At 39.8% G+C, this 24530-nt stretch overlaps 1 protein-coding gene across 3 annotated transcripts in view; it reads right to left on the bottom strand.

Annotated features, from left to right (window-relative positions):
* Nucleotides 1-24530, bottom strand: part of Fam126b (family with sequence similarity 126 member B) — a 67412-nt gene that overhangs the window by 36740 nt on the left and 6142 nt on the right. For all 3 annotated transcript variants that reach the window (XM_045148154.1, XM_045148157.1, XM_045148156.1), the window contains exons 2-4: nt 15026-15123; nt 11744-11821; nt 10685-10786 (exon numbers count right to left, since the gene is read on the bottom strand). In XM_045148154.1, coding sequence (XP_045004089.1) covers nt 10685-10786; nt 11744-11794 — 153 coding nt within the window. In that variant the 5' untranslated portion in view covers nt 11795-11821; nt 15026-15123. The remainder of the gene's footprint in view (nt 1-10684; nt 10787-11743; nt 11822-15025; nt 15124-24530) is intronic.

Here is a 24530-nt window from a genome sequence, read left to right as displayed (position 1 = left end):
ATTTCCCCAGCCCCACATTCAGCTTTTTATGTGGGTTCTGGAGAGTAGAAACCTAGTTGGTCTCAGGCCCTGCCATGTCTTCATGCTTATGTGGCAAGCACTCTTAATTGCTGAGCCATCTTCCCAGCCCAGTTTCTCCATGTTTTAACTCAACCAAAGCCTTTAAAGAATCTCTGTTTACATAAAGAGACCACATATTAAATTGACCAATCCACTAACTATAGGTACTTTGTGCCATGTACTATGAGCCAACTTTACAACATTTACTATACTAATGAATTTATTAGTAATTGGTCCTTTGGCCAATGTACTACATTTATATTTGGTGTGTTTCCCTTTCTGTGCTTACTTTTACTAACTTTGAGCTTTTTTGTTTGGTTTTGTTTTTGGTTTTTCGAGGTAGGGTCTCACCCTGGCTCAGGCTGACCTGGAATTCACTATATAGTCTCAGGGTGGCCTCGAACTCATGGTGATCCTCCTACCTCTGCCTCCCAAGAGCTGGGATTAAAGGCGCGCATCACCACGCCCGGCTAACTTTGAGCTTTTAAAAATATTTTAATTTATTTTTTGTTAAATATTTTTGTTTATTTGCAAGCAGAGAAAGGGAGAGAGACAGATAAAATAGGTGTGTCAGGGCCTCTAGGCACTACAAATGAACGCCAGACACATGTGCCACCTTGTGCATACAGCTATCTGTGGGTACTGAGGAAATCAAACCCAGGTCATCAGGCTTTGCAGACAAGCGCCTTAGCCATCTCTCCTGCCCCCTACCCTCCATTTTTTCTTTCCTTTTTTTCTTTTGAGGTAGGGTCTCACACTAGCAGCCCAGGCTGACCTGGAATTCACAATGTAGTCTCAGGGTAGCCTTGGACTCATGGTGATCCTTCTACCTCTGCCTCCCAACTCCCAAGTGCTAGGAGCCACCACGCCAGGCCCATTTTTAAGTTTCTTATTTGAGCTGGGTTGGTGGTGGATACCTATAAATCCTGCACTTGAGAGGTAGAGATAGGAGGATTACTTAGCAAATCTTTTTTTTTTTTTTTTCTTTTTTGGTTTTTTTTCGAGGTAAGGTTTCACTCTAGCCCAGGCTGACCTGGAATTCACTATGGAGTCTCAGGGTGGCCTCGAACTCACGACGATCCTCCTACCTCTGCCTCCCAAGTGCTGAGATTAAAGGCATGCGCCACCATGCCCGGCTACTTAGCAAATCTGAGGTCAGCTTGGTGTATGTGAAACCTTGTCTCAAAACAACAAAAGTTTCTATTTTTAAAATTTTTTTATTAACAACTTCCCTGATTATACAAAATATCCCATGGTAATACCCTCCCTCTCCCTACTTTCCCCTTTGAAACTTCATTCTCCATCATATACCCTCCCCATCTCAATAGTCTCTTTTATTTTGATGTCATGATCTTTTCCTCCTCTTATGATGGTCTTGTGTAGGTAGTGTCAGGAATAAAATAATTTCAAATCTTAAGTAAGAACATGATGTAAACATATTATATATAGTACTCATTAAATAAGGAGGTTTTTCGATACACACTATTTGAGTATCCAAAAATCTAGCTAATACACAACAGGCTCAGAAGAGACTGTGACCAGAAATGGTCGCTTTCCTCTGTGTGGCCCTTTGAGGTCTTCAGAACACAGTCAATGGAAAGTAAAAACGTATCTTTGGAAGCAAGAACTCTGGAGGTTATGACACCTTGACTAGATTATTTTGGCAAAGTTCAACTATGAAAATCTAGTCATTGCTCTTAGCTTGCTACTGTTGTCAATGGCTCTCTCACTGAATTAGTGGACTTTCCTTCTTTGGGATGTGTGTGGCACAGCACAGGACCTGCAGTCTCTGCATGGAGCCTTCCATGAGTGCCTCTGCTCCCTTAATCCTCTTCCCAGGCATGGTTGAGTTAGTTTCTGATTCCTCCAGTTTCATTGCCACCATGAGGCTGCTTGAGCCACACTGGGGCCAGGCTGTTAGACAAAGGGATGCCTCTGTTCTGCTTTGGGCAACTTGCTTTCAGGAAATGTCACTGTTACTGTCTAGTTTCTTGTACTTCTTAAGCATGTGTGCCGAAGGCCTATCACTTGTCTTGTACCATTTGTCTATACAATGAAATATTCTTACCTAATCTTTCACACTTATTCAAATAAACATGCAATGATAGGGAATTTCAACTGCCTGTATAATTCAGAAGTTCCGTTTTTGAATTGAAGCTATTCTGTGACTTTTTATGTGGGTGCTGGGCATCCAAGCTCAGGTCCTCATGTTTGTGCATAGAACACTTCACTGATGAACCATCTCCACAAAGTAAAGCTATTCTTTAATTTAAAAAAAATCTAGCTAATATGTTAAATACATATAAGTGATGCAAACTGGTTACCTTTATGTTTTAAAACAGATGTAATATTTCACTTATATTATTTAAAAAAGATTTTTAAGCCAGGCATGGAGGTGCATGCTTTTAATTCCAGCACTTGGGAGGCACAGGTAGGTGGAGTGTTGTGAGTTCAAGACCACCCTGAGTGAATTCCCCTGGCTAGCCTGGCCTGGAGAGCAAGATCCTACCTTAAAAAAATTAAAACAACAACAACAAAAAACAAACAAACAAAAAACAAAGACTTTTAAGGGCTGGCGAGATGGTTCAGCATTTAAGGCATTTGCCTGCATTGCCTGCAAAGCCTAAGTTCCCGGGTTTGATTCCCCAGTACCCATCCAAAGTCATGTGCATCTGGGATTTATTTGTAGCAGCCAGAGGCCCTGGTGTGCCCATTCACTCTCTCTCAAATAAAGTGTTTTAAAAGATTTTTTTTAAAAGCTTTTTGTTTATATTTTACTTTTATTTGAGAGAGGAAGAAAAAGACACAGAAAATGGGCATGCCAAGACCTCCAGCCACTGCAAATGAACTCCAGACACATGTGCCACCATGTGCATCTGGCTTATGTGGGTTCTGGGGAGTTGAACCTGGATCTTTAGGCTTCACAGGCAAGCCCCTTAACCACTGAGCCATCTCTCCATTCCCCTCCCCTCCCCGCCAAAATGATTTTTTTTTCCCCAAGGTAAGGCTTCACTCTAGCTCGGGCTAGCATGGAATTCATTATGTAGTCTCAGGGTGAGCTCAAACTCACAGGGATCCTCCTACCTCTGCCTTCTGAGTGCTAGGATGAAAGATGTATACCACTAGGCCTGGCTTAAAAAAGATTTTTAAGGGCTAGAGGGATGACTTAGTGGTTAAGGTGTTTGCCTACAAAGCCAAAGGACCCAGGTTCTATTCCCCAGGACCCATGTTAGCCCAGATGCACAAGGTGGTGCATGCATCTGGAGTTTGTTTGCAGTGGCTGGAGGCCCTGGCATGCCCATTCTCTCTCTGTGTCTTTCTCTCTGTCAAATAAATAAAAATAAAAAAATATTTTTAAAAAGATTTTTAAAGGGAGCAAAGCATATGTAGCTTTTTCAGTGTTTATCTAGCTAATTATTCCTTTTTTACCATATGGAATGACCTGAGGTACTTCACAACCATGAAAACTTAAGGCTTTGCTAGAACAACTGCAGAATGAATAAAACTGGCTATGACTTTTCAATGTATATAACTGACCAAAATATGAGTTTTGTTTTTAATATTTTATTTATTTTAGAGAGAGAGAGAGAGAGGCAGACACAGAGTGAGTAAGTATGGGCATGCCAGGACCTCCTACTACTGCAAACAAAATCCAGATGCATGCACCACTTTTGTGTGTCTGGCTTTACATGGGGAATTGAACCCAGGCCCTAAGACTTTACAAGCACGTACCTTTACTGCTGAGCCATCTCTCCAGCCCGAGTTTTTAAAAAATAAAAATGTAACATTAAGCCGGGCATGGTGGCGCATACCTTTAATCCCAGCACTCAGGAGGCAGAGGTAGGAGGAATGCTGTGAGTTCAAGGACACCCTGAGACTTCATAGTGAATTCCAGGTCAGCCTGGGCTAGAGCGAGACCCTACCTCGAAAAACCAAAACCAAAAAAAAAAAAAAAAAAAAAAAAAGTAACATTAACCCCTTAATAATCCAACACTATAGAGTGAAGCCACTCTTTTTTTGCATTGTATATATGTATAATGAGTGCATTTGTATATGTAGATGCCCTTGTGCACATATATGCTAGCAGAGCTTGATGTCGAGTCTCTTCCTCAATTGCTCTGCACCTTATTTTTTGAGGCAGAGTCAGCCTACCATTGAACAGAGAACTTAGCAATTCAGCCAGACTGGCTGGCCAGCAAGCCCCAAAGATCGTCCTGTCTATACCTCCTCAGCACTGGGATTTCAGGGGCAGGCAGCCAATCCTGGCTTATAACTTACGTGGGTACTGGAATTTGAACTCAAGTATACTTGTGCTGCAAACATTTTAGTGACTGAGTTATCTCTCCAGCCCCAGAAGTCACTACTTTTTACACTGTAAAATTAATTCAATAAATCTTTGCCAATTGTCAGGGTAATATTTAATAAGCTAACATGAAAAACAGCTCTAAAGGTTAAAAAAAACTACACACACACACTCTCTCTCTCTTTCTTGTCTAGGAAACACTAAGCCTACTATGTAAAATTGCAACCAGGAAATTTCCAGTGTTAAAAAAAAAATTCGGCATTGGAAAAGAAAAAAAAAATTCAACTATTCCCTTACCTGGAAGTCTAGAATAATCAAACAGTTTGTTGAAGAACACAGAAATTAGTGATAGAGGAAGATGATAACTCAGGTTTTCTTTTTTCTTTCTTTTTTTCTTTACTTATTTTTTCCCCCATGGAGGGTCTTACTTTACACCAGACTGACCTGGAATTCACAGCAATCCTCCTCCTAACCCTGCTTCCTGAAGGCTGGAATAAAAGGTGTGAGTCACCACACCCAGCCTAAATGCAGGTTTAAAAACTTTATATATTTTAGAGAAGAAGAGGCAGAAAGGGGGAAAGAGAGAGAATGGGCTTGCCAAGTCTTCCAGCCACTGCAAACAAGCTCCAAATGCATGTGCCACTTTGTGCATCTGACTTACGTGGGTCCTGGGGAATAGAACCTAGGTCCTTAGGCTTTGCAGGCAGGTGTCTTAACTGCTAAGCCATCTTTTCAGCCCCTAAATACAGGTTTTCTAACATCAAGTTGATTTCCAGTTTAACACATTTCTTAAGCTAAACTTGTTGGTAAAAGTTGTTTAAATAATAAACTTTAAAAAATAGTTAATTATATATATCCTCCTTAAAAGATGACAGCACTATTCTTAGGAATTAATGATTGTGGCTATCACTTAAGGAGACTGAAGTAGGAGGGTGGCCATGAAATTCAGAGTGAATTCTAGGCCAACCTAGGCTAGAGTAAGACTTTCAAAAAACAAAGTTGATCAATCAATATGACAATCTTTAAAAAAATAAATCAAGCTGGAGAGATGGCTTAGCGGTTAAGGTGTTTGCCTGTGAAGCCTAAGGATCCAGTTGTAACTCCCTTGAACCCATGTAGGCCAGGTGAACATGGTGGCACGTGCATCTGGAGTTCATTTGCAATGACTGGAGGGCCTGGGACACCCATTCTTTCTCTCTCACATAAAAAAATAAATCAAATTTTAAAAAAGTCAATGGGAGATCATGAATCCAAAGGGAAAAAGTCAGGGGTTAGGGAGAAGGCTCAGTGGTTAAAGGCATTTGCTTACAAAGCCTGACTGCCCAGTCTGATTCCTCAGTATCCACATAAAGCCAGACGCACAGTGATGCACGAGTCTGGATTTGGTTTGCAGTGGCGAGAGGCTCTGGTGCACCCATACTCTCTCTCTCTGTCTGCCTTTCTCTCTTTGTCTCTCTCAAATAGATAAATATATTTATGTTTTTATTTATTTATTTGAGAGAGAGAGAGAAAGGCAAATAGAGAGAGAGAATGGGCATGCCAGGGCTCTAGCCACTGTAAACAAACTCCAGATGCATGCGCCACCTTGTGCATCTTGCTTATGTGGACCATGGAGAATTGAAACTGGGTCCTTTGGCTCTGCAGACAAACACCTTAACTGCTAAGCCATCCCTCCAGCCCTCTTTTTTTTTTTTTTTTTTAACATTTGTGTGTGTGTGTGTGTGTGTGTGTGTGTGTGTCTGGCACTATGTCACAGTATGTGTGTGGATGTCAGATGACGTCCTTTGAGGTGTCTGGGGCTCTGAGGCGTCTGTGCTGTGCTCCCTTCATTGTGACAGAGCTATTGCTGGTGCACATGAACTGACAAGACAATGCCAGGGCAAATGACTTACGAACTTCACATTCTCCTGGTTCTGCCTACCACTGACATAGGCACACTGGGATCCAGATGTATGGGCTAGTTTGCATCCAAGTTTACATGGATGGGTACTAGAGAATTGCATCTGGGCCATCCAGCTTTGCAAGCAAGCACCTTTAACCATTGAGCCATCTCCCCAGGCCCAAGTATTATAAATTTATTTGCTAAAAATACATACTATAATCCAAATTCCTTCTACTCTTTTAAAAATATTTTTATTTTACGTGCCACCTTGTGCATCTGGCTTACATGGGTCCTGGGGAATTGAACCTTTGGCTTTTTAGGCAAGCGCCTTAATTGCTAAGCCATCTCCCCAGCTCCCTTCTACACTTTTTTTTTTAAAGTATTTTTATGTATTTGCAGAGAAAGAGAAGGTGTGCACTAGGACCTCTTGGCACTGCAAATAACTCCAGACTCATGTACCATCCCATGCATTTGGCTCCACATGAGTACTAGGAAATCAAACACAGGCCTTCAGGCCTTGCAAGCAAGCACTCTCAACTGCTGACCCATCTATCCAGCCCCTTAGTGTACTCTTTACCTCTTTCTCAGTAGTAAGAAGTACCTTGGTATACGGAACATTTGCTATGGATACCAAAGAAGTACAAAAATCTCCCAAAGTATTAATCTCTTATTGTTCATTTATTTACATTTTCTTGAAGACGTTATAAAGAACTTTAGAACTTTTAGAACAAAGTCCTAAATACCTGAGCCACGATACCTGGCACTCTGTTGTTTTTAAATAACTGACAATCTAATGGCTTTTATCAGATATCACTACAAAATAAGAACATTAAAAACTTGCCAATGGCCAGGCACGGTGGCTCATGCCTTTAATCCCAGCACCAGGGATGGAGAGGTAGGTGGACCATGGAGAGTTCAAAAGCCACCCTGAGACTACACTGTGAATTCCAGGTCAGCCTGGGCTACAGCAAAACCCTACCTTGAAAAACAAAACAAAACCAAACCTAGGTAATTAAAAAGAAAATAATTATGGACCCCTCTCACTCATATGCATTACTTAAACCACCATCTTTGTTTATATAATTTTATAGGTGGAGTGGCAAGCAACCATATTCCTTCAAAAAACATAACTCTCCTCTTTTAAAAAAATATTTATTTATTTATTTATTTCTTAGAGACACAGAGAGAGAAAGAATTAGAATGGGGCTGGAGAGATGGCTTAACAGTGAAGCTGTTTGCTTGCAAAGCCAAAGGACCCCGGTTTGACTCCCCAGGACCCACGTAAATCAGATGCACAAGAGGTTGCATGCATCTGGAGTTCATTTGTAGTGGCTGGAGGCCCTGGCACACCCATTCTCTCTCTTTCTCTGTGCCTCTTTCAAATAAATAAAATATATATTAAAAAAAAAAAAAGAAATCAGGTGTGGTGGTGCATGCCTTTAATCCCAGTACTCAGGAGGCAGTAGTAAGAAGATCATTGTGAGTTCAAGGCCACCCTGAGCTAGAGTGAGACCCTACCTTGAAAAACCAAAAAAAAAAAAAAAAAAAGAAAGAAAGAAAGAAAAAAAGTGAGAATGGGCACACCAGGGCCTCTAGCCACTGCAAACGAACTCCAGATGCATATGCCACCATGTGCATCTGGCTTATGTGGTACCTGGAGAATCGAACCTGGATCCTTAGGCTTCATAGGCATATGCCTTAACCACTAAGCCATCTCTCCAGCCTCCCCTTTCCTTCTATTATCAACTCCATTTCTCTGTTACTATTCACAAATGAACTTCATAAATTATTACTTCTTTATAGCTTTTATGTTCTTGTCTCTATCTCATCACTTTACATTATTTATTCCAATCAAGTTAGGCTTAAGTCTCTAGTATTTCACCCAAAATGCTCTAAATGTATTCTCTAGACATGTTTAGCTGCTCAGGAATAAGAATGAAGAATATGGTTGGCTGGGTATTAACTAGTGTTGAAATTTTTGTTGCATGTATGTTTGTGTACACATTTGTGGGTGGGGGGTTGTGCACATGTGCATGTTGGTGGAGGCCAGAGGAGAATCTTGGGGGCAATCCTCAGGAATGCCATCCATCACATTTGAGACAGGGTCTCTCATGGGCCTAGAGCTTGCCAATTAGGCTTAGTTTTCTGAAGTCTGACTACATGATTAAAATCTCTTTTTTTTTGGTTTTTCGAGGTAGGGTCTCACTCTGGTCCAGGCTGACCTGGAATTAACTCTGTCATCTCAGGGTGGCCTCGAACTCATGGCAATCCTCCTACCTCTGCCTTCTGAGTGCTGGGATTAAAGGCATGCGCCACCACGCCTGGCTACAATCTTTTGACTTGACAAGTGAAAAGAATGGAAAGCTAGTCCTGCCCTTGCAACTTGTTAATCATAATGAATGCCAAGTCTGAACTTGGATCTCTTCAGCTATATTTTCTTTTCTTTTCTTTTTTTTTTCTTCCTTTTTTGGTTTTTCGAGGTAATGCTTCACTCTAGCCCAGGCTGACCTGGAATTCACTAGGGAGTCTCAGGGTGGCCTCGAACTCATGGTATCCTCCTACCTCTGCCTCCCAAGTGCTAGGATTAAAGGCATGTGCCACCACGCCCGGCACTTCAGCTATATTTTCCATTTTAAACCATGAATTCAAGATTCCACACATTAATATTATGAAGCCTGACAATTCAAGAATAAATGTTAAAAATGTCAAATGTTTTTGAAAAAAAGAAAGATGAGCCGGGAGTGGTGGCACACGCCTTCAATCCCAGCACTCAGGAGGCAGAGGTAGGTGGATCACCGTGAGTTTGAGGCCATCCTGAGATTACATAATGAATTCCATGTCAGCCTGGGCTAGAGTGAGACCCTACCTCAAAAAACAAAAAAAAACAAAAAAAAAACAAAACAAAAAAAAAAAAGAGATGAGATGGGTACAATGGCACACGCCTAAAATCCCAGCACTTGTGACATGAGGTAGGAAGAATACTGTGAGTTTGAGGCCAGCCCGGGCTATACAGCGAGTTCCAGGTCAGTCTGGGCTACTGAGATGCTGCCTCCAAAGTGAAAAAAGTAAAATGCTTTTCAGACCTTGAAAGTCTTAAATATTTATAATCTTATTGTCTTACAGTTTTCTAATCAATATTTACTATAGCTATTTATGCTAACATTGAACCCAAGTCCTCAGATGTTAGGCAAGCACTTTACTGCCCCAGAGCGACATCTTCAGCTCAATCAGTATTTATTACATGTTTATTATGTACATAATACTACATTCTAGGGAAGTAAAAAATACAGAATATATAAATACTGCCCATGAAGGGCTTACAATCTAAACAGAAAAGCATCAAACAAATTTTAATAAGCAAAGCTTAAATGTTAAGATAGTGCAAAACCAGGGGTAGGGAAAACACACAATATTAAGACAAAAATTCAAAAAAATACTCCTGACCAGGAGGACATACATTGCTCATACTTAAATTTTTAAAAATTCATGAATACAATGCAAGAGAAAGGAAGCAAAAGAAACCTGTTACTTCTGCTACACATATTACCAGATACAAGTTTAACTGGGAGCCAATCCAAATGTAAGAGACAGGAAAGAAAGAGGTCAATAGCAAACTTTTAGTGATAGGACAAAAGTGAGATGCACTTTTAAGTTAAGCTGCTGGTTAGAAAAGGATTACCTGAACTTCTTCAAACTCACTGCAGTACACAGCAGCAGCTCTCTTGGAGGCTGTATCTGGGAAGATAAGAAGCTACTTTCCTGTGTGTTCCTTTCATTTTCATTTTAAAGCATACATGAATCCCCATGGGATAAAACAGTATGTTATACTATCGTGTTAATGGAAAGATAATGTGTGTATTTAGCATAAGTTAACATATAGATTCAATAGTTGCTTTTTTTCCTTCTAGCACAGGTTGAATAATTATTGACTATGATTCTAAATTTATTGATCTTCATTACTTACATTAAAAAACTACTTCTGCTCATTTTCTAGACAAGCAATAAATAGCAACATAATGTTATATTCTAAGTTTAATTTCACTGATCACAGTAGTTATAAATGGTTCTACATTATGAATAAATTAACTGTAAACACTATAAAAGAAGAGGGCTAAATCAGTATACAGTTAAGATTTGGCTTCCAGAGCAGAAAACACTATAGAACATAAAGCAAAGAAAAATTTCAAATTAAATAACCCATTGAGAAGATAGTGACTCGAGTCAGGAATCAAACATATTGTGTCCTCAGTGAGAAAAAAAAAAAAAAAAGCATCATAACATTTAAAATATAAAAGGAGAGGGAATGGAGAAAGCCAAAGCAACTATCAGATAAAAAATAGCAGAACTTTTCTAGACCCACAAGTACAGAAGCATAAAACCTACAAGCATGTAGTTTTAGTACACATGCCAGAAACTGCTTTTGTTAAGATTTTTCCTACCTCATTGTCTGAATCTTGAATAACTTTATAGAGGGCTGGCACAAGCGTTTTTTTCCGGTGTAAAGTTGCTGCATAATTGGTAATCTGAGTGTCAGGTAATGCCTATAAGAAATCACCAAAGGACAGCAAAGTGAATTTAGTATTTGGGAAATGAAGAAACTGATTTGACATGAATGCTTTTTTTGGTTTTATTTTTCGGAGGTAGGGTCTTACTCTAGCTCAGGCTGACCTGGAATTCACTATGTAGTCTCAGGGTGTAGTCTCAAACTCACAGTGATCCTCCTATCTCTGCCTCCCAAGTGCTGGGATTAAAGGTGTGCGCCACCACACCCAGCTCATGAACAATTTTTGAAGAGTCAATTAATAAAATTAAACAACAAATAACTATGAGCTAAATAGGTTGAGATGTCATATTATAATCTTACCATTCAACCATGAAAAATGATTATAAACAACATATTATACTTAGATTTGATGAAAATAGGCCATCTTAATCTAAGCTTAAAAAAGGTTTTTATACTTGTGTTTTAAACAAAAAAATTATTCCATAATATTCATATATTAGTTTTTATTTAAGACTACATGACTTTTTTTTTTTTTTCAAGGTAGGGTGTCACTCTGGTCCAGGCTGACCTGGAATTAATTCTGTCATCTCAGGGTGGCCTTGAAGTCATGGCAATTCTCCTACCTCTGCCTCCCGAGTGTTGGGATTAAAGGCGTGCGCCACCACGCCCGGCTAAGACTACATGACTTTTAATGATGGGAAATACAAATGGCACAAATTCTATTTTTATATCTCATTGAGACTGAAGGCTCTTATCTTTTACTAAATATATTTTAATCCTAACAACTATTTTTTTTTTTTACATAATCCCTTGGGCCTTCCGTCATTCACATTTGTGCTACTTGAAAGAACCACAATCAGAAAGAGATGCTATGTTGTGCCACTTCTACTTCATAGTATAATTGTACTTTTTTTTCCCATAGAACAAAGAGTCACTGTTTAAATTATTGGTAAATAAAATCATATAATATATTCTTATCCATAATACAATTTACCTTGAATTCTGATAACCATTCTTCTACAACACCACGTTCTGAGCCCAGCATCTTCCTTTACCTTCTAATCTTCTCTCTCTAAAAAAACATAATTTAAAAATAACACACTGAACCTGAAGATGGCATTACTTACAGAAACTACCACAGGTACAATATGTGCCTTACACTAAGGGAGAAATTCATCTAGTCTGTATTTTAGATGAAGACTTTGAATTTGGAGTGAAATTAAAATAGTTTTTCAGAAATAAATCTATTTTTAAAAATAAATTCTATTTAAATGATATATTTGAAACCTGTTGTCATTCTTTTATGTTTTCCTCACTTCACAGTGTCAAAGAAAGGGTCCTGAAGGGGATCACGAGACTCTACTGGCAATTAATAGTTGCTGGGGAAAGGGCGTCATTTTCTTTAGTGGTGTAGCCACTTGTAGGTTACCCATACTACAGTAAATAACCCAACCCATGCAACTATAATTAACTCTGACCTCCACACATACATGGTGTCATGCACACACCTGCCTGCATTCACACAAGTACACACATTAAAAAAAATTCTAGTAGGGCGTGGTGGCACACGCCTTTAATCCCAAGGAGGCAGAGATAGGAGGATCATTATGAATTCAAGGTCAACCTGAGACTACATAATGAATTCCAGGTCAGCCTGAGCTAGAGACACTAACTCAAAAAACAGTGGGGGGGCTCAGTGGAAGGAGGATAGGAGAAGGAGGAAAAAGATGGGTGTATAAGGATTTTTTCCTGAGGTAGGGTCTCATGTTAGCTCAAGCTGACCTGGAATTCACTATGTAGCCTCAGGGTGGCCTTGAACACTCAGCAATCCTCCTTCCTCTACTTCCTGAGTACTGGGATTCAAGGCATGCTCCGGCTTAAGGATTTTTTTTTTTTAAGTAGGGCCTCACTCTAGCCCAGGCTAACCTGAAATTCACTATGTACTCTCAGGTGGCCTTGAGCTAGCTCATGGGGATTCACCTACCTCTGCCTCCTAAGTGCTGGGATTAAAGGCAACAACAAAAAATGGGTGATCATAATACTGCCTATTTAATATGATAATTGATTATTTAAAATAGTTTTGAATGACAAGGTGTCTTTTCCAAACATTAATGCATATGTATAATACATATAACATAATTAATCTTCATGATTATCTTTACTATAAAGTACTTATTATTTCAATATAACTTAATTCTTTAAAAAGTGTAGAGGTTGAATAACCTATATAAGGTAATACCATTTGAGTGAATTTAATGCCTATTGAGAGATGTAGCTCAGTGGCATAGCTTTGAGTTTAAGAGAGGAAGAAGAGGAGGGAGAAAAGGAGAGGGAGGGGTAAAAAAGAGAGAGATACCTAATAGCTTATAGTGTTGCTTCACCCCACTGCTTTCGATGCTGTGTTCATAGTCTCCTTAATACAGGCTGTCTCAGCCCAGTATTCCATCTTGCTCCTGCTACACGGACAGTGCCCTCTCATTCTTCCCTTAAGTCCCAGCACCCTTTTCCCAACCACTTCATCTAAACAGTAACCCTTTTCTCTATTCCTTACTATTTTCTATTGTTTGTATTTTTATTTATGAGGCAGAGAAATGTATACCTTTCCATATGACAAGGACAATCAGGCTGAATTTTGAATCCTGTGTGTCACCTACTCTTTCCATACACAGGATCTTCACACTCAAGTCAGTATCATGGATCTGCTGGGTTCTATGATAGCAAATTCATGTCTGCATCTAGTCAAGGTTTAAGCTGGTGCAAGTGAGGACTATGATTTTGAGCCCCTCTTGATTATAGCTATTCTGTAGATTTCAGGAAACACTTCAGTAAAAACAGATTTCTAATTTTCATGCATACCTCTGTGTGTGTGTGTGTGTGTGTGTGTGTGTGTGTGTGTGTGCGCGCGCGCGCGTACTTAATTGCCTATCTCATTTTTATGTGGGGGGAACTGAACCCAGGCCATCAGGCTTTGCAAGCAAGCACCTTTAACCACTGAGCCATCTCCCAGCCCTATGACCAGTTTTTGTCAGCATGATAGGGCTGCCGGTCACACTACACACAGTTCTACCTTTGGGAATTCTCTTGTTCTTTACCCCAATTTGGAACCTTGTGAGTATGAGGGCTTCAGCAACACTGCCCTGCTAGCCACTTCTGAATTCTTACCAATCCCATTTCTCTTTCATATGACTTGGCATGAGTTGTCTATGAAAAGAGTGGATAAGTTGGGTTTAGGGTAAGATCTTGAGTTACAGCCAAAATGGATTTGGGGGTGCATATTTTCTTTCTCTTTTGATTTTGTGTGTTTGTCCATTTTGTTACTATTTATTTTGTTTTTAAGATAGGATCTCATGTAGTACAGGCTGGCTTCAAACTTTCTGTGTAGCCAGGACAATCATGAACCCCTGATCCTCCTGCCTCTACCTCCCCAGTACTGGGATTAAAGGTGTACACCAACACTTCTGGCTATGATTTTGTTTATTTTACACATTAATAATGAGCAATTGAAAGAGCAACAGTATATTTTTAAATGAATAAATAAAATTAAAATTTTAAATTCCTGACTTCACCAGCCACATTTCAAGTTCCCAGAAGTGACATGTGGCTACTTTCTCATACCAGACAGTACAAATATAAAATACAGCTATCATCACCAAGGTTCTGTTGGACAAGAGTATCCAGATGTGCTTGATATCACAATCATGCTGAATAAAATCAATAACTAAATAAATGTAAAGTTTAGGTAATAAATATTTTAAAATATAAATACCAAAATAACTCAAAAATTGAAATGAGGTGGCTGGAGAGATAGCTTAGTAGTTAAGGCTCTTGCCTTCAAAGCCTAAGGACTTAGATTCAATTCCCCAGGACCCACATAAGCCAGATGCTCAAGGTGGCACATATGTCTAGAGTTCTTTTGCAGTGACTGGAGGCCATGGTGCACCCATTCTATCTCTCTCACTCTCTCAAATAAATAAAGTATTTAAAAAATTGAAATGAAAGGCAATGGGCCAGATATAATTATTTCAGGTAAGAATTCATAACAAAAGGTATGTACTAAAAATTACCGAAAACTCAGACATGCCTTTAATCCCAGCACTGGGAAGGCAGAGGTAAGTGGATTGCTTTAAATTCTAGGCCAGCCTGGGACTACATAGTAAGTGCCAGGTCAACCTGGGCTAGAGAGAGACCTTACCTAGAAAAAACCAAAAATTCAACATATATAGATACACATGAAATTTATTCTTCGTCTTTTAACAAGTTAAGGTCATAATTTTACCTGCTTTGAGATCAGTTTTCTAAAGGAGGAGGTGGCACAGGAATGAGGCAGAGTTCAAGTGTGGAATTCATTTGTTGAGAATTAAATATTTTCCAAGTCTATAAAAAATAAAAAGGAAAAACTGAAGTATTAAGAAAATATTCTTAAGACTGATACAAAGAATAGTTTAAATGGCACATTCATAATATAGCTAGTCTAATTAAAAATAATTATGTACCTTTATTAAATCTACAGAAAAGGCTGGGCATGGTGGCACACATCTTTGATCCCAGCACTTGGAAGGCAGAGGTAGGAGGATCACCATGAGTTCAAGGCCACCCTGAGACTTCGTAGTGAATTCCAGGTCAGCCTGAGCTATAGTGAAACCCTACCTCGAAACCCACCCCCCAAAAAGAACACCAAGAAAAGAAACATTATTTTGAAGACACCAAGTTTCAATTTCAGTTTCAAATATGCCATTAATTATCTATAAAGACCTTGGGTATGTTAAATTATCTAGAAAATAATTTGAATAATCTATAAAACTGTCCTTTTCATAAACACTAACTCCATTTCTGGAAATATATTACAAATATGATTCTCATTCTTCTTCTTCCACATTTCCCTTCCTCTCACCCCTTTCTCTCTGTTTCTTTTTCAATCATTAAAGAAATACTTATGAACATTTTAATATACAATGCTGGGGACACAGTATAGTAGGAAAATGTGTGCTGAGCAAGTGTGAGGCCCAGAAACACAAAAATAAAGAAAAGAATTGCTGCAGCATAAAAATAAGACTTAAATATGGCATCAAAAGCTACAGGGCAGTGGGCTGAAGAGATGGCTTAGTGGTTAAGCGCTTGCCTATGAAGACTAAGGACCCTGGTTCGAGGCTCAATTCCACAGGACCCATGTTAGCCAAATGCACAAAGGGGTGCACATGTCTGGAGTTTGTTTGCAGTGGCTGGAGGCCCTGGCCACCCATTCTCTCTCTCTCTCTCTTTTCTTTCTGTGTCTGTCACTCTCAAATAAGTAAGTAAAAAATTAACAACAAAAAAAAACTACAGAGCAGGCTGGGGAAATGGCTTAGTGGTTAACGTGTTTGCCTGCAAAGCCTAAGGACCCCAGTTTGATTCCCCAGGACCACATAAGCCAGATGTACAAGGGTTGGGGGTACATGCGTCTGGAGTTCACTTGCAGTGGCTGGAGGCCCTGGTGTACCCATTCTCTCTCTCTCTCTCCACTTCTTTCTCTGTTACAAAAAAATATGTCCTAGCCGGGCATGGTGGTGCACACCTTTAATCCCAGCACTCGGGAGGCAGAGGTAAGAGGACTGCCGTGAGTTCATAAGTTCAAGGCCACCCTGAGACTACATAGTGAATTCCAGGTCAGCCTGAGCCAGAGTGAGACCCTACCTCGAAAAAAAAAATGTCCTAAATTATACAGTACAAGTAAAAAGAAACTAATGCATATTTATTTCATGTTTTAAGAACTCACACCATGAGAAAAATACAGCTGACTGAAATTTATATCACAGACATAAAAGTGATCGGCAAATGAAATAAACGACATATTTTTCATTGAAGTGATAAAGTCATTAAAATTTTAAATCACTTTGCTTTTTTGTTGTTTTGAATTAAGCATCTGTTCTACCTTCCTACAACAAAGATTATTCAACAGAGCTTTTCATTGTTTCTCCAAACTTAGAACAGTCACAAGTTTCTTAATGGCACTAAAACTATAAAAGAATTATGAGAAATCTTCTAGAATAAAGCAATAGTACCATGTTGACTACAAATAATCTCTTGACATTTAAGAGGAAACCTTTGTTTTGACACAATGAATGTTTTGTTTAAACTAATTCATTCTTTTCACAAGCGTTTGTTGTTTATTAAAGGCCATTCTTCAAACAATTCTACTCAGTACCATGTACTTATGAATTAAAATCATTAAACGCACAATATTATTTTCCTCCTGCTCTAAAATAAACAACATTGTCCTTTATTTCTTAGGTTGTGGTAGATTGTTACATTGAGAGTCCGCAATGAGTCACGCCTTCTAGCACTCACGCCCATGCCTTTATGCTCTCCAACCACAATAGCTCTGGAGTTGGCCATATAACTTATTTAAAAAAAAAAAAAACAACAACTTCATTTTTATTTATTTATTTGAGAGGGAAAGATAGGGGGAGAGAGAGACATAATGGGTGCACCAGAGCTTTCATCCACTGCAAATGAACTCCTGATGCATGCACAACCTTGTGCATCTGGCTTATGTGGATCCTGGGGAATCGAACCTGGGTCCTTTAGCTTTGCAGGCAAGTGCCTTAACTGCTAAGCCATCTCTCCAGCCCATATGTAACTTATTTTACCAATGAAATATTAGTAAATGCAATGCAAACATTTCAAAGGTGCTTACATATTAGAGCTTGCTCTTTTCCTTGCTATTTTGAAAATCTAGCAGTCAGGTGAAAAAGTCAGAGTTAGCCTAATGAAGAGTTGTAGGTCAACTGACAGCCAGTATTACCAACAAAAGTGTAAAATAATCTTTTAGACAACAGTCCCAATCAACATTAACAATCTTAAGGTAGACCAGAAACAGAATCACCCAAATGTTCAAATTACTGGCTCATAACTGTGAGCAAATAAAATGGTTGGCACATTAAGCCACCAAAATTTTGGTATTATACAGTAAAGGCTAAAATGTAAGGTTTTTTTGTTGTTTTTTGTTTTGTTTTGCTTTGCTTTGCTTTGTTTTGTTTTTAAGGAGGGAGATTATAGGGGAGGGCAGTGGTAGAGTGCTTCCCAAGCATGTATGAGGTCATAGGTTCAATCCCTAGCACTGAAAGGAAAGAGGAATCATTCATGAACCTATTACAAATGCCATTAAGAACTGCTTATTGGAAGCCAGGCATGGTAGTGCACACCTTTAATCCCAGCACTAGGGAAGCAGAGGTAGGTGGATCCCCAAGAGTTGGAGGCCACCCTGAGCCTACATAGTGAATTCCAGGCCAGCCTGAGCTAGAATGAGACCCTACCTTGAAAAACAAAACAAAACAACAAAAAACAAAACAAAACAAAACTGCCCATTAGGCTGGAGGGATTACTTAGAGGTTAAGGTGCTTGCCTGCAAAGCCAAAGGATCCAGGTTCTATTCCCCAGGACCCATATTACAAGCATATGCATCTGGAGTTCATTTGCAGTGGTTGCAGACCTTGGTGTGCCCATTCTCTCTCTCTCTCCCCCACAATAAACAAAAATAAAATAATTTTTTACAAAACTGCCCTTTGCTTGATAATTTTCAAAACATCTAATTACCAAGATATTCTGAGAAACACTGAATGACAGGAACTAATAAGCAGTGCTTGGTCAAAATGATACAGGATTGATTCAACATTAGAGATCAGCCTACCATCCATCCCTTCCCCACGTGTTCCATGTTGGGAGGAAGTTAGGCTACTATAGAAAAAAGTAATGAAAACAATGAATACCAAAAATCATGACTATTCAGTGACAGGTCCTAGATGTCAATGCTTTTAAACTATAGAACTTTAATAATGCCAATTACATTTTCCTTTCTTGGATTCACTAAGCTTCAACCACATTTTCTTGCTCTCTCTTAAAACATACAAATAGATTTTGCTTTGTGTGGTCATGGCCATTGTGTTTTGTTACTTCATTCAAGTCAGCTCAAAGGATATAAGGAGAAAGCCTTGCTCTACGATTACCATATGTTCTCAATCACTCTTTTTCTAACACACACACACACAATTTGTTTGCAAGCAGAAAGCAATAGAAAAGAGTCACAGAGAGAATAGGTGTGCCCAGGCCTCTGGCAACTGAAAACAAACTCTAGATGCGTGCATATTGTGGATCTGGCTCTATATAGTTACTGGGGAATCAAACCTGGGTTGTTAGACTTTGTAGGCAAGTGCCTTAACAGCACCTTTATCACTCTTGATCCCAAGATCATATTTACTGTTCTCAGTGACATTTACTATTGCTTGCTTATTGCTTAGCAGGCTGTAGCTGTAGCTGTAGCTCAGGTGCAGAACGCTTGTCTAACATGTACAAGGACCTGTGATAAATCCCCAGAACTGCAAAAATCAGAGACACAAGAGCCTAGAAATCTTTGCAGGAGCCCAGACTCTGATATATGCCATGACAGTAGCATACAGAGGTCAGTGAAATTAGCAGAGTAATGATTCCAGAAAATCTTTTCCTCCATAAAAGCAATGAGGTATTAGTAAACATTGTCAGACTAAAAATTTTCAAGAACTTTGGAAATTAACCAAAGACTTAAAGCTAAGTGAGAAGTGTATATTCAAGAAAAGTAGGTGGATCTTGGAAATAGACAGCTTTGTAGAATTTTAATCTGCGCTATTTCTATTCTATTTCCCCAGCTCCACAGTAGCTTTGAAAACAAATAGCAGAGCTGGAGAGATGGCTCAGCAGTTAAGGCACTTGCCTGCAAAACCTAATGACCAGGGTTCAATCCCCCAGGACCCACATAAAATCAGACACACAAAGTACGGCATGGATCTGGAGTTCATTTGCAGCAGCTAGAGGCCCTGATGTGCCTGTTCTCTCTTTCTCTCTCTGCTTGAGAATAAAATAAGTAAAAATAAATCCAGCCCACAATTACAATGAAATCCATAGTTGGCAACAACTAAAGGAGACAAAAAGAGGTTAAAGTGTATTCAAAACTTTATTCCCAGGGCTGGGAAGATAGCTCCCATGTGCAATGTGCTTGTAAGCATGCAGCCTGGAGTTCAATCCCCAGTACCCATGTAAAACGTTTAGTGTGGCAGCCTGTATTCTCAGCACTGGGAAGGTAGTCAGGAGGATCCCTGCCAGGTTAGCCTAGCTGGTGCATTCTAGTCTAATGAGACCACCTCAAAACAAGACAGGTAGTGTTCTTAAGGGTAACACCTAAAGCTCTTCTCTGGTGTGTGCATGTGCACACACACACACATGAAAATGCATACAAACATACATACAGAACACAAACACATGTTCAAAAAAAAGAAAAAGCTTAATGCCCAGAGAATTGTAATCATCAGATCTGTCAGACCACCTTTCCCCAGGTGTATTTGTGGAGGTAAAGTTGTTTAACATCATCACAGCTACCTGAGGTAATGGAAAACAAACAGAACAAACATTGGTTAAAAAGAAAAGCTGGAGGATGAGTCAGGTGTGGTGGGTGGTACATGCCTGTACTCCAGCATTTGGGAGGTTGAGGCAGAAGGATCAGAAGTCTAAGGTCATACTCAGCTATACAGTGAGTTTAAGGCCAGCCTAGGCTACATGAGACCCAGTCTCAAAAAGCCAGGGAAGGGTAGGGAGAGCTACAGAAAAGTGAAGGGAGAAGGGGAGGGATAATAAAGCTGGTGAATGTCATGTCCATAGAGAGCTTTAAAAATTATATTTTTTAAAAATTATATTTACATTTTTTTTTATTTTAAAAGATTTTTATATTACAAATCAGGTGTGGTGACATATGTCTATAATCCCGGCACTCAGGAGGCAGAGGTAGGAGGTTTGCCATGAGTTCAAGGCCACCCTGAGACTACATAGTAACTTCCAGGTCAGCCTGGGCTAAGGAAAACCCTACTTTGAAAAATCTAAAAAACAAGCAAACAAAAAAAAATTGTATATTACTATGTGGCTTATTCTTATTTTTATTATTATTTATTTTATTTTATTTTATTTTATTTTATTTTATTTTTTGGTTTTTCGAGGTAGGGTCTCACTCTGGTCCAGGTTGACCTGGAATTAACTCTGTCATCTCAGGGTGGCCTTGAACTCATGGCGATCCTCCTACCTCTGCATCCCGAGTGCTGGGATTAAAGGTGTACAACACCATGCCCGGCCTGGCTTATTTTTATTAACTAGTATTTTATAGTATTTAATATACTGCTGCTATTTCAAGAAGTTTATATAACCTACACATGGACAGCAACCCCATATAACAGGATTGCTATTATGCTCATTTTATAATAGAAACAGGTACTGAAAGGTTCACTCATTTGTCCAAGGTCATATAAATTAGTAAGTGGAGAAATCAAGACTGAGACAGATTCTTAAACTATCTAGCACAGACTGGACTGAAACTTTAAATCCTCTGCTCTCCAAGTGCTCAATTTAAAAAAAAAAATTATCTTTGTTTATTTGAGAGTGACAGAGAGAGAAAGAGGCAGATAGATAGAGAATGGGAACACCAGGACCTCCAGCCACTGCAAACGAACTCCAGAGGCATGCACTGCTTGTGCATCTGGCTTACGTGGGACCTGGGGAATCGAGCCTTGAGCAGGGGTCCTTAGGCTTCACAGGCAAGTGCTTAACCACTAAGCCATCTCTCCAGCCCCAAGTGCTCAAATTTTACAGACATGCACCCCCATATCTGGCAAGACTACACAAACTTTGAACATCTCACTAACCTACATGATACCACATGTGTCCATTATACTGAGAACATCACGCTACATTCACCTGGTCAGCAAGATACCTTAGTCAAAGTTAGCTGTATGTTATAGAACAGAAGAAAAATTTAGAAGCCTTCCATTTTTGTTGTTTATTTATTTGAGAGCTACAGAGAGAGAGAGAGAAAGAAGCACAGAGAGAGAGAGAGAATGGGCGTGCCAGGGCTTCCAGCCACTGTAAACTCCAGATGCGTGCGCCCCCTTGTGCATCTGGCTAATGTGGGTCCCGGGGAATCGAGCCTCAAACCAGGGACCTTAGGCTTCACAGGCAAGCACTAAACCGCTAAGCCATCTCTCCAGCCCTTTTTTTTTTTTTTTTGAGGTAGTGTTTCACTCTAGTGCAAGCTGACCTAGAATTCACTATGTAGTCTCAGGGTAGCCTTGAACTCATGGTGATCCTCCTCCCTCTGCCTCCCAAATGCTGGGATTAAAGGCATGCAAGACCACGCCCAGCTTTTTTTTTTTTTTTTGAAGTAGTGTTTTGCTCTAGCCCAGGCTGACCTGGGATTCACTATGTAGTCTAGGATGGTCTTGAACTCATGGCAATCCTACCTCTGCCTCCCAAGTGTTGGGATTAAAGGCATGTGCCACCATGCCTAGCCTGAATCCTTCCATCTTAATGATATCTTTAGGAGTTTGGTGATCTAGACTATGCCAAAATATGCTCTTGACAATGAAGGACAAGTTGCTATAACTCAGGGATCTACCACCACTTGGAAAGAAGCTGTTATGGTGAAACTTTATTGTCAATTTGACTGGATTTACAATCACACCTCTCTCTGGATATGTATATGAGGATATTTCCAAAAAGGTTGATTAAAGAGAGAAGACCCACTCGAATGTGCATGGTACTGTCCCTTGAACTGAGGAACCAGACTGAATAAAAGGAGAAAGTGAGGCAAGCACCAGCTTTCATCTCTGCTTCCTGACTGCAGATGCAATGTGACTAGTTACCTCATGCTCCTGCTACCATGGCTTCCCTGTCATGATAGACTGTACCCCAAACCATGACCCAAAATAAATCTTTCCTTCCTTAAGTTACTTTCTTCAGATATTTGTCACATCAATGAGAAAAGTAACTAATACAGAAGCTATCTGATGAACCACTTTAAATTCTAGAAATAACATAAACTGTATCTTTAAGGTGTGCTGCTTTGCCACATTTCCCAAATAACCTGAAATTCATATCATATGGCACTGCTGGGGGTACAGAAGTATGGGAGCTCACCCAGATTTTTTTTTTTTCAAGGTAGAGTCTCACTCTAGCCCAGGCTGACCTGGAATTCACTATGTAGTCTCAGGGTGGCCTTAAACTCACGGCAAGCCTCCTACCTCTGCCTCCTCAGTGCTGGGATTAAAGGCATATGCCACCACGCCCGGCTTCACCCAGATTTAAAAATAATGGTGTGTGCTAGGACATCTAGCCATTACAAACAAATTCCAGATGTGTGCACTACTTTATGCATTTGGTTTTACGTGGGTACTAGAGAACTGAACCCAGGTCATTAGGCTGTAGGCAAGCACTTTAACTGCTGAGCTCCAGCCCTCATCCAGATTTTTACATGGTTGCTGGAGATCAAACTCAGGTGCTCATGCTTGGGCAGCAAGCACTCTTTACTCACTGCGCCATCCACCCCCCCCCCAATCCCCAACGAGGTGATCTTCAGAATGGAAGTTGCAATCTAATAAGGGCAATGGAAGACAAAAGAAAGAGTCTGGGTCATAGACAACTCTAGAGTTACTGGGTCACCTCTAGACTACTTATTTCTGATTTTATAAATTTATTTATTTATTTGCAAGCAGAGAGAGTTATAAGACAGACAGAATGATAGAATGGGTATACCAGGGCCTCCAGCTGCTGCAAACAAACTCAGATGCATGCACCACTTTGCGCATCTGGCTTTATGCGAGTACTGGGGAATTGAACCTGGGTCATTAGGCTTTGCAAACAAACATCTTAACTGCTAAGACATCTCTCCAGCCCCTATTTCTGACTTTTTTTAAAAGATTGTTTTGTTTATTTTATTTATTTCAGAGCGACAGACAGTGAAAGAGAGAAAGAGAGAGAGAATGGGCACACCAGGGCCTCCAGCCACTGAAAACGAACTCTAGATACATGCACCACCTTGTGCATCTGGCTTAAATGAGTCCTGGGGAATTGAGCCTCGAACCGGGTCCTTTGGCTTCACAGGCAAGCGCTTAATCGCTAAGGCATCTACCTCTCCAGACCTATTTGATTTTTTGAAACAAACACGAATTATCTTTTTAAAGCAATGATTACTATTTCTTTTTCCTTTTTTTTTTTAACTTATTTGCAAGGAGAACAGACAGGCAGGCAAGGGGAGGGAGAATATGGGCATGTTAGGGCCTCCAGCCACTGCAAAGGAACTCCACATGCATGAGCCACTGTGTGCATCTGGTTTTATGTGGGGGAACTGAACCTGGGTTCTTAGGCTTTGTCAGCAAGTGCCTTAACCTCTAAGCCATTTCTTTAGCCATCTGCTCCCCCCACCCAATTCCTAACTGATAAGGCAGAAAGTGACTCCAGCAACAAATCTTGGCTACTAGGCACCCACAGCCATCTGGGCTATGCCTCAATTTAATGCACATGAAGTGCCAGCTATTTCTACTGTAATGGAAGGGTGGTGTAGGAAGCAAGGCTGAATGAAGAGCCGTGACTGTTTGAGGGCACATCATAATTACAGTTCAGCTGGATGAGTGTTGAAAGTAGTTTAGTACACTGACAAATTTTATAATATAGTACTGTATTCCTTAACAACATTGAGGTTATGGTCTAGAAAAGTAATTTGGCTTGAAAAACTTACTAGAAAGACAAAACTGTAATTAAATAAGGGTTAGAGAAACAAACATTCTAATGAAAAATGTTAAATAAGCTATTTAAAAGTTGTTCTAATTTTTATTTTAAAAAACATGACCCTTGCTGGCATGGTGGCACATGCCTTTAGTGCAAAGTTTCATGGCTAGAGAGATGGCTTAGTGGTTAAGGTACTTGCCTGCAAAGCCTAAGGACCCAGGTTCAATTCA

Source organism: Jaculus jaculus, chromosome 4 (assembly GCF_020740685.1).
Source record: "Jaculus jaculus isolate mJacJac1 chromosome 4, mJacJac1.mat.Y.cur, whole genome shotgun sequence".
Classification (NCBI taxonomy): domain Eukaryota; kingdom Metazoa; phylum Chordata; class Mammalia; order Rodentia; family Dipodidae; genus Jaculus; species Jaculus jaculus.
The sequence above is the reverse complement of the archived record's forward strand: the minus strand, read 5'-3'. Positions and strand labels throughout refer to the sequence as shown.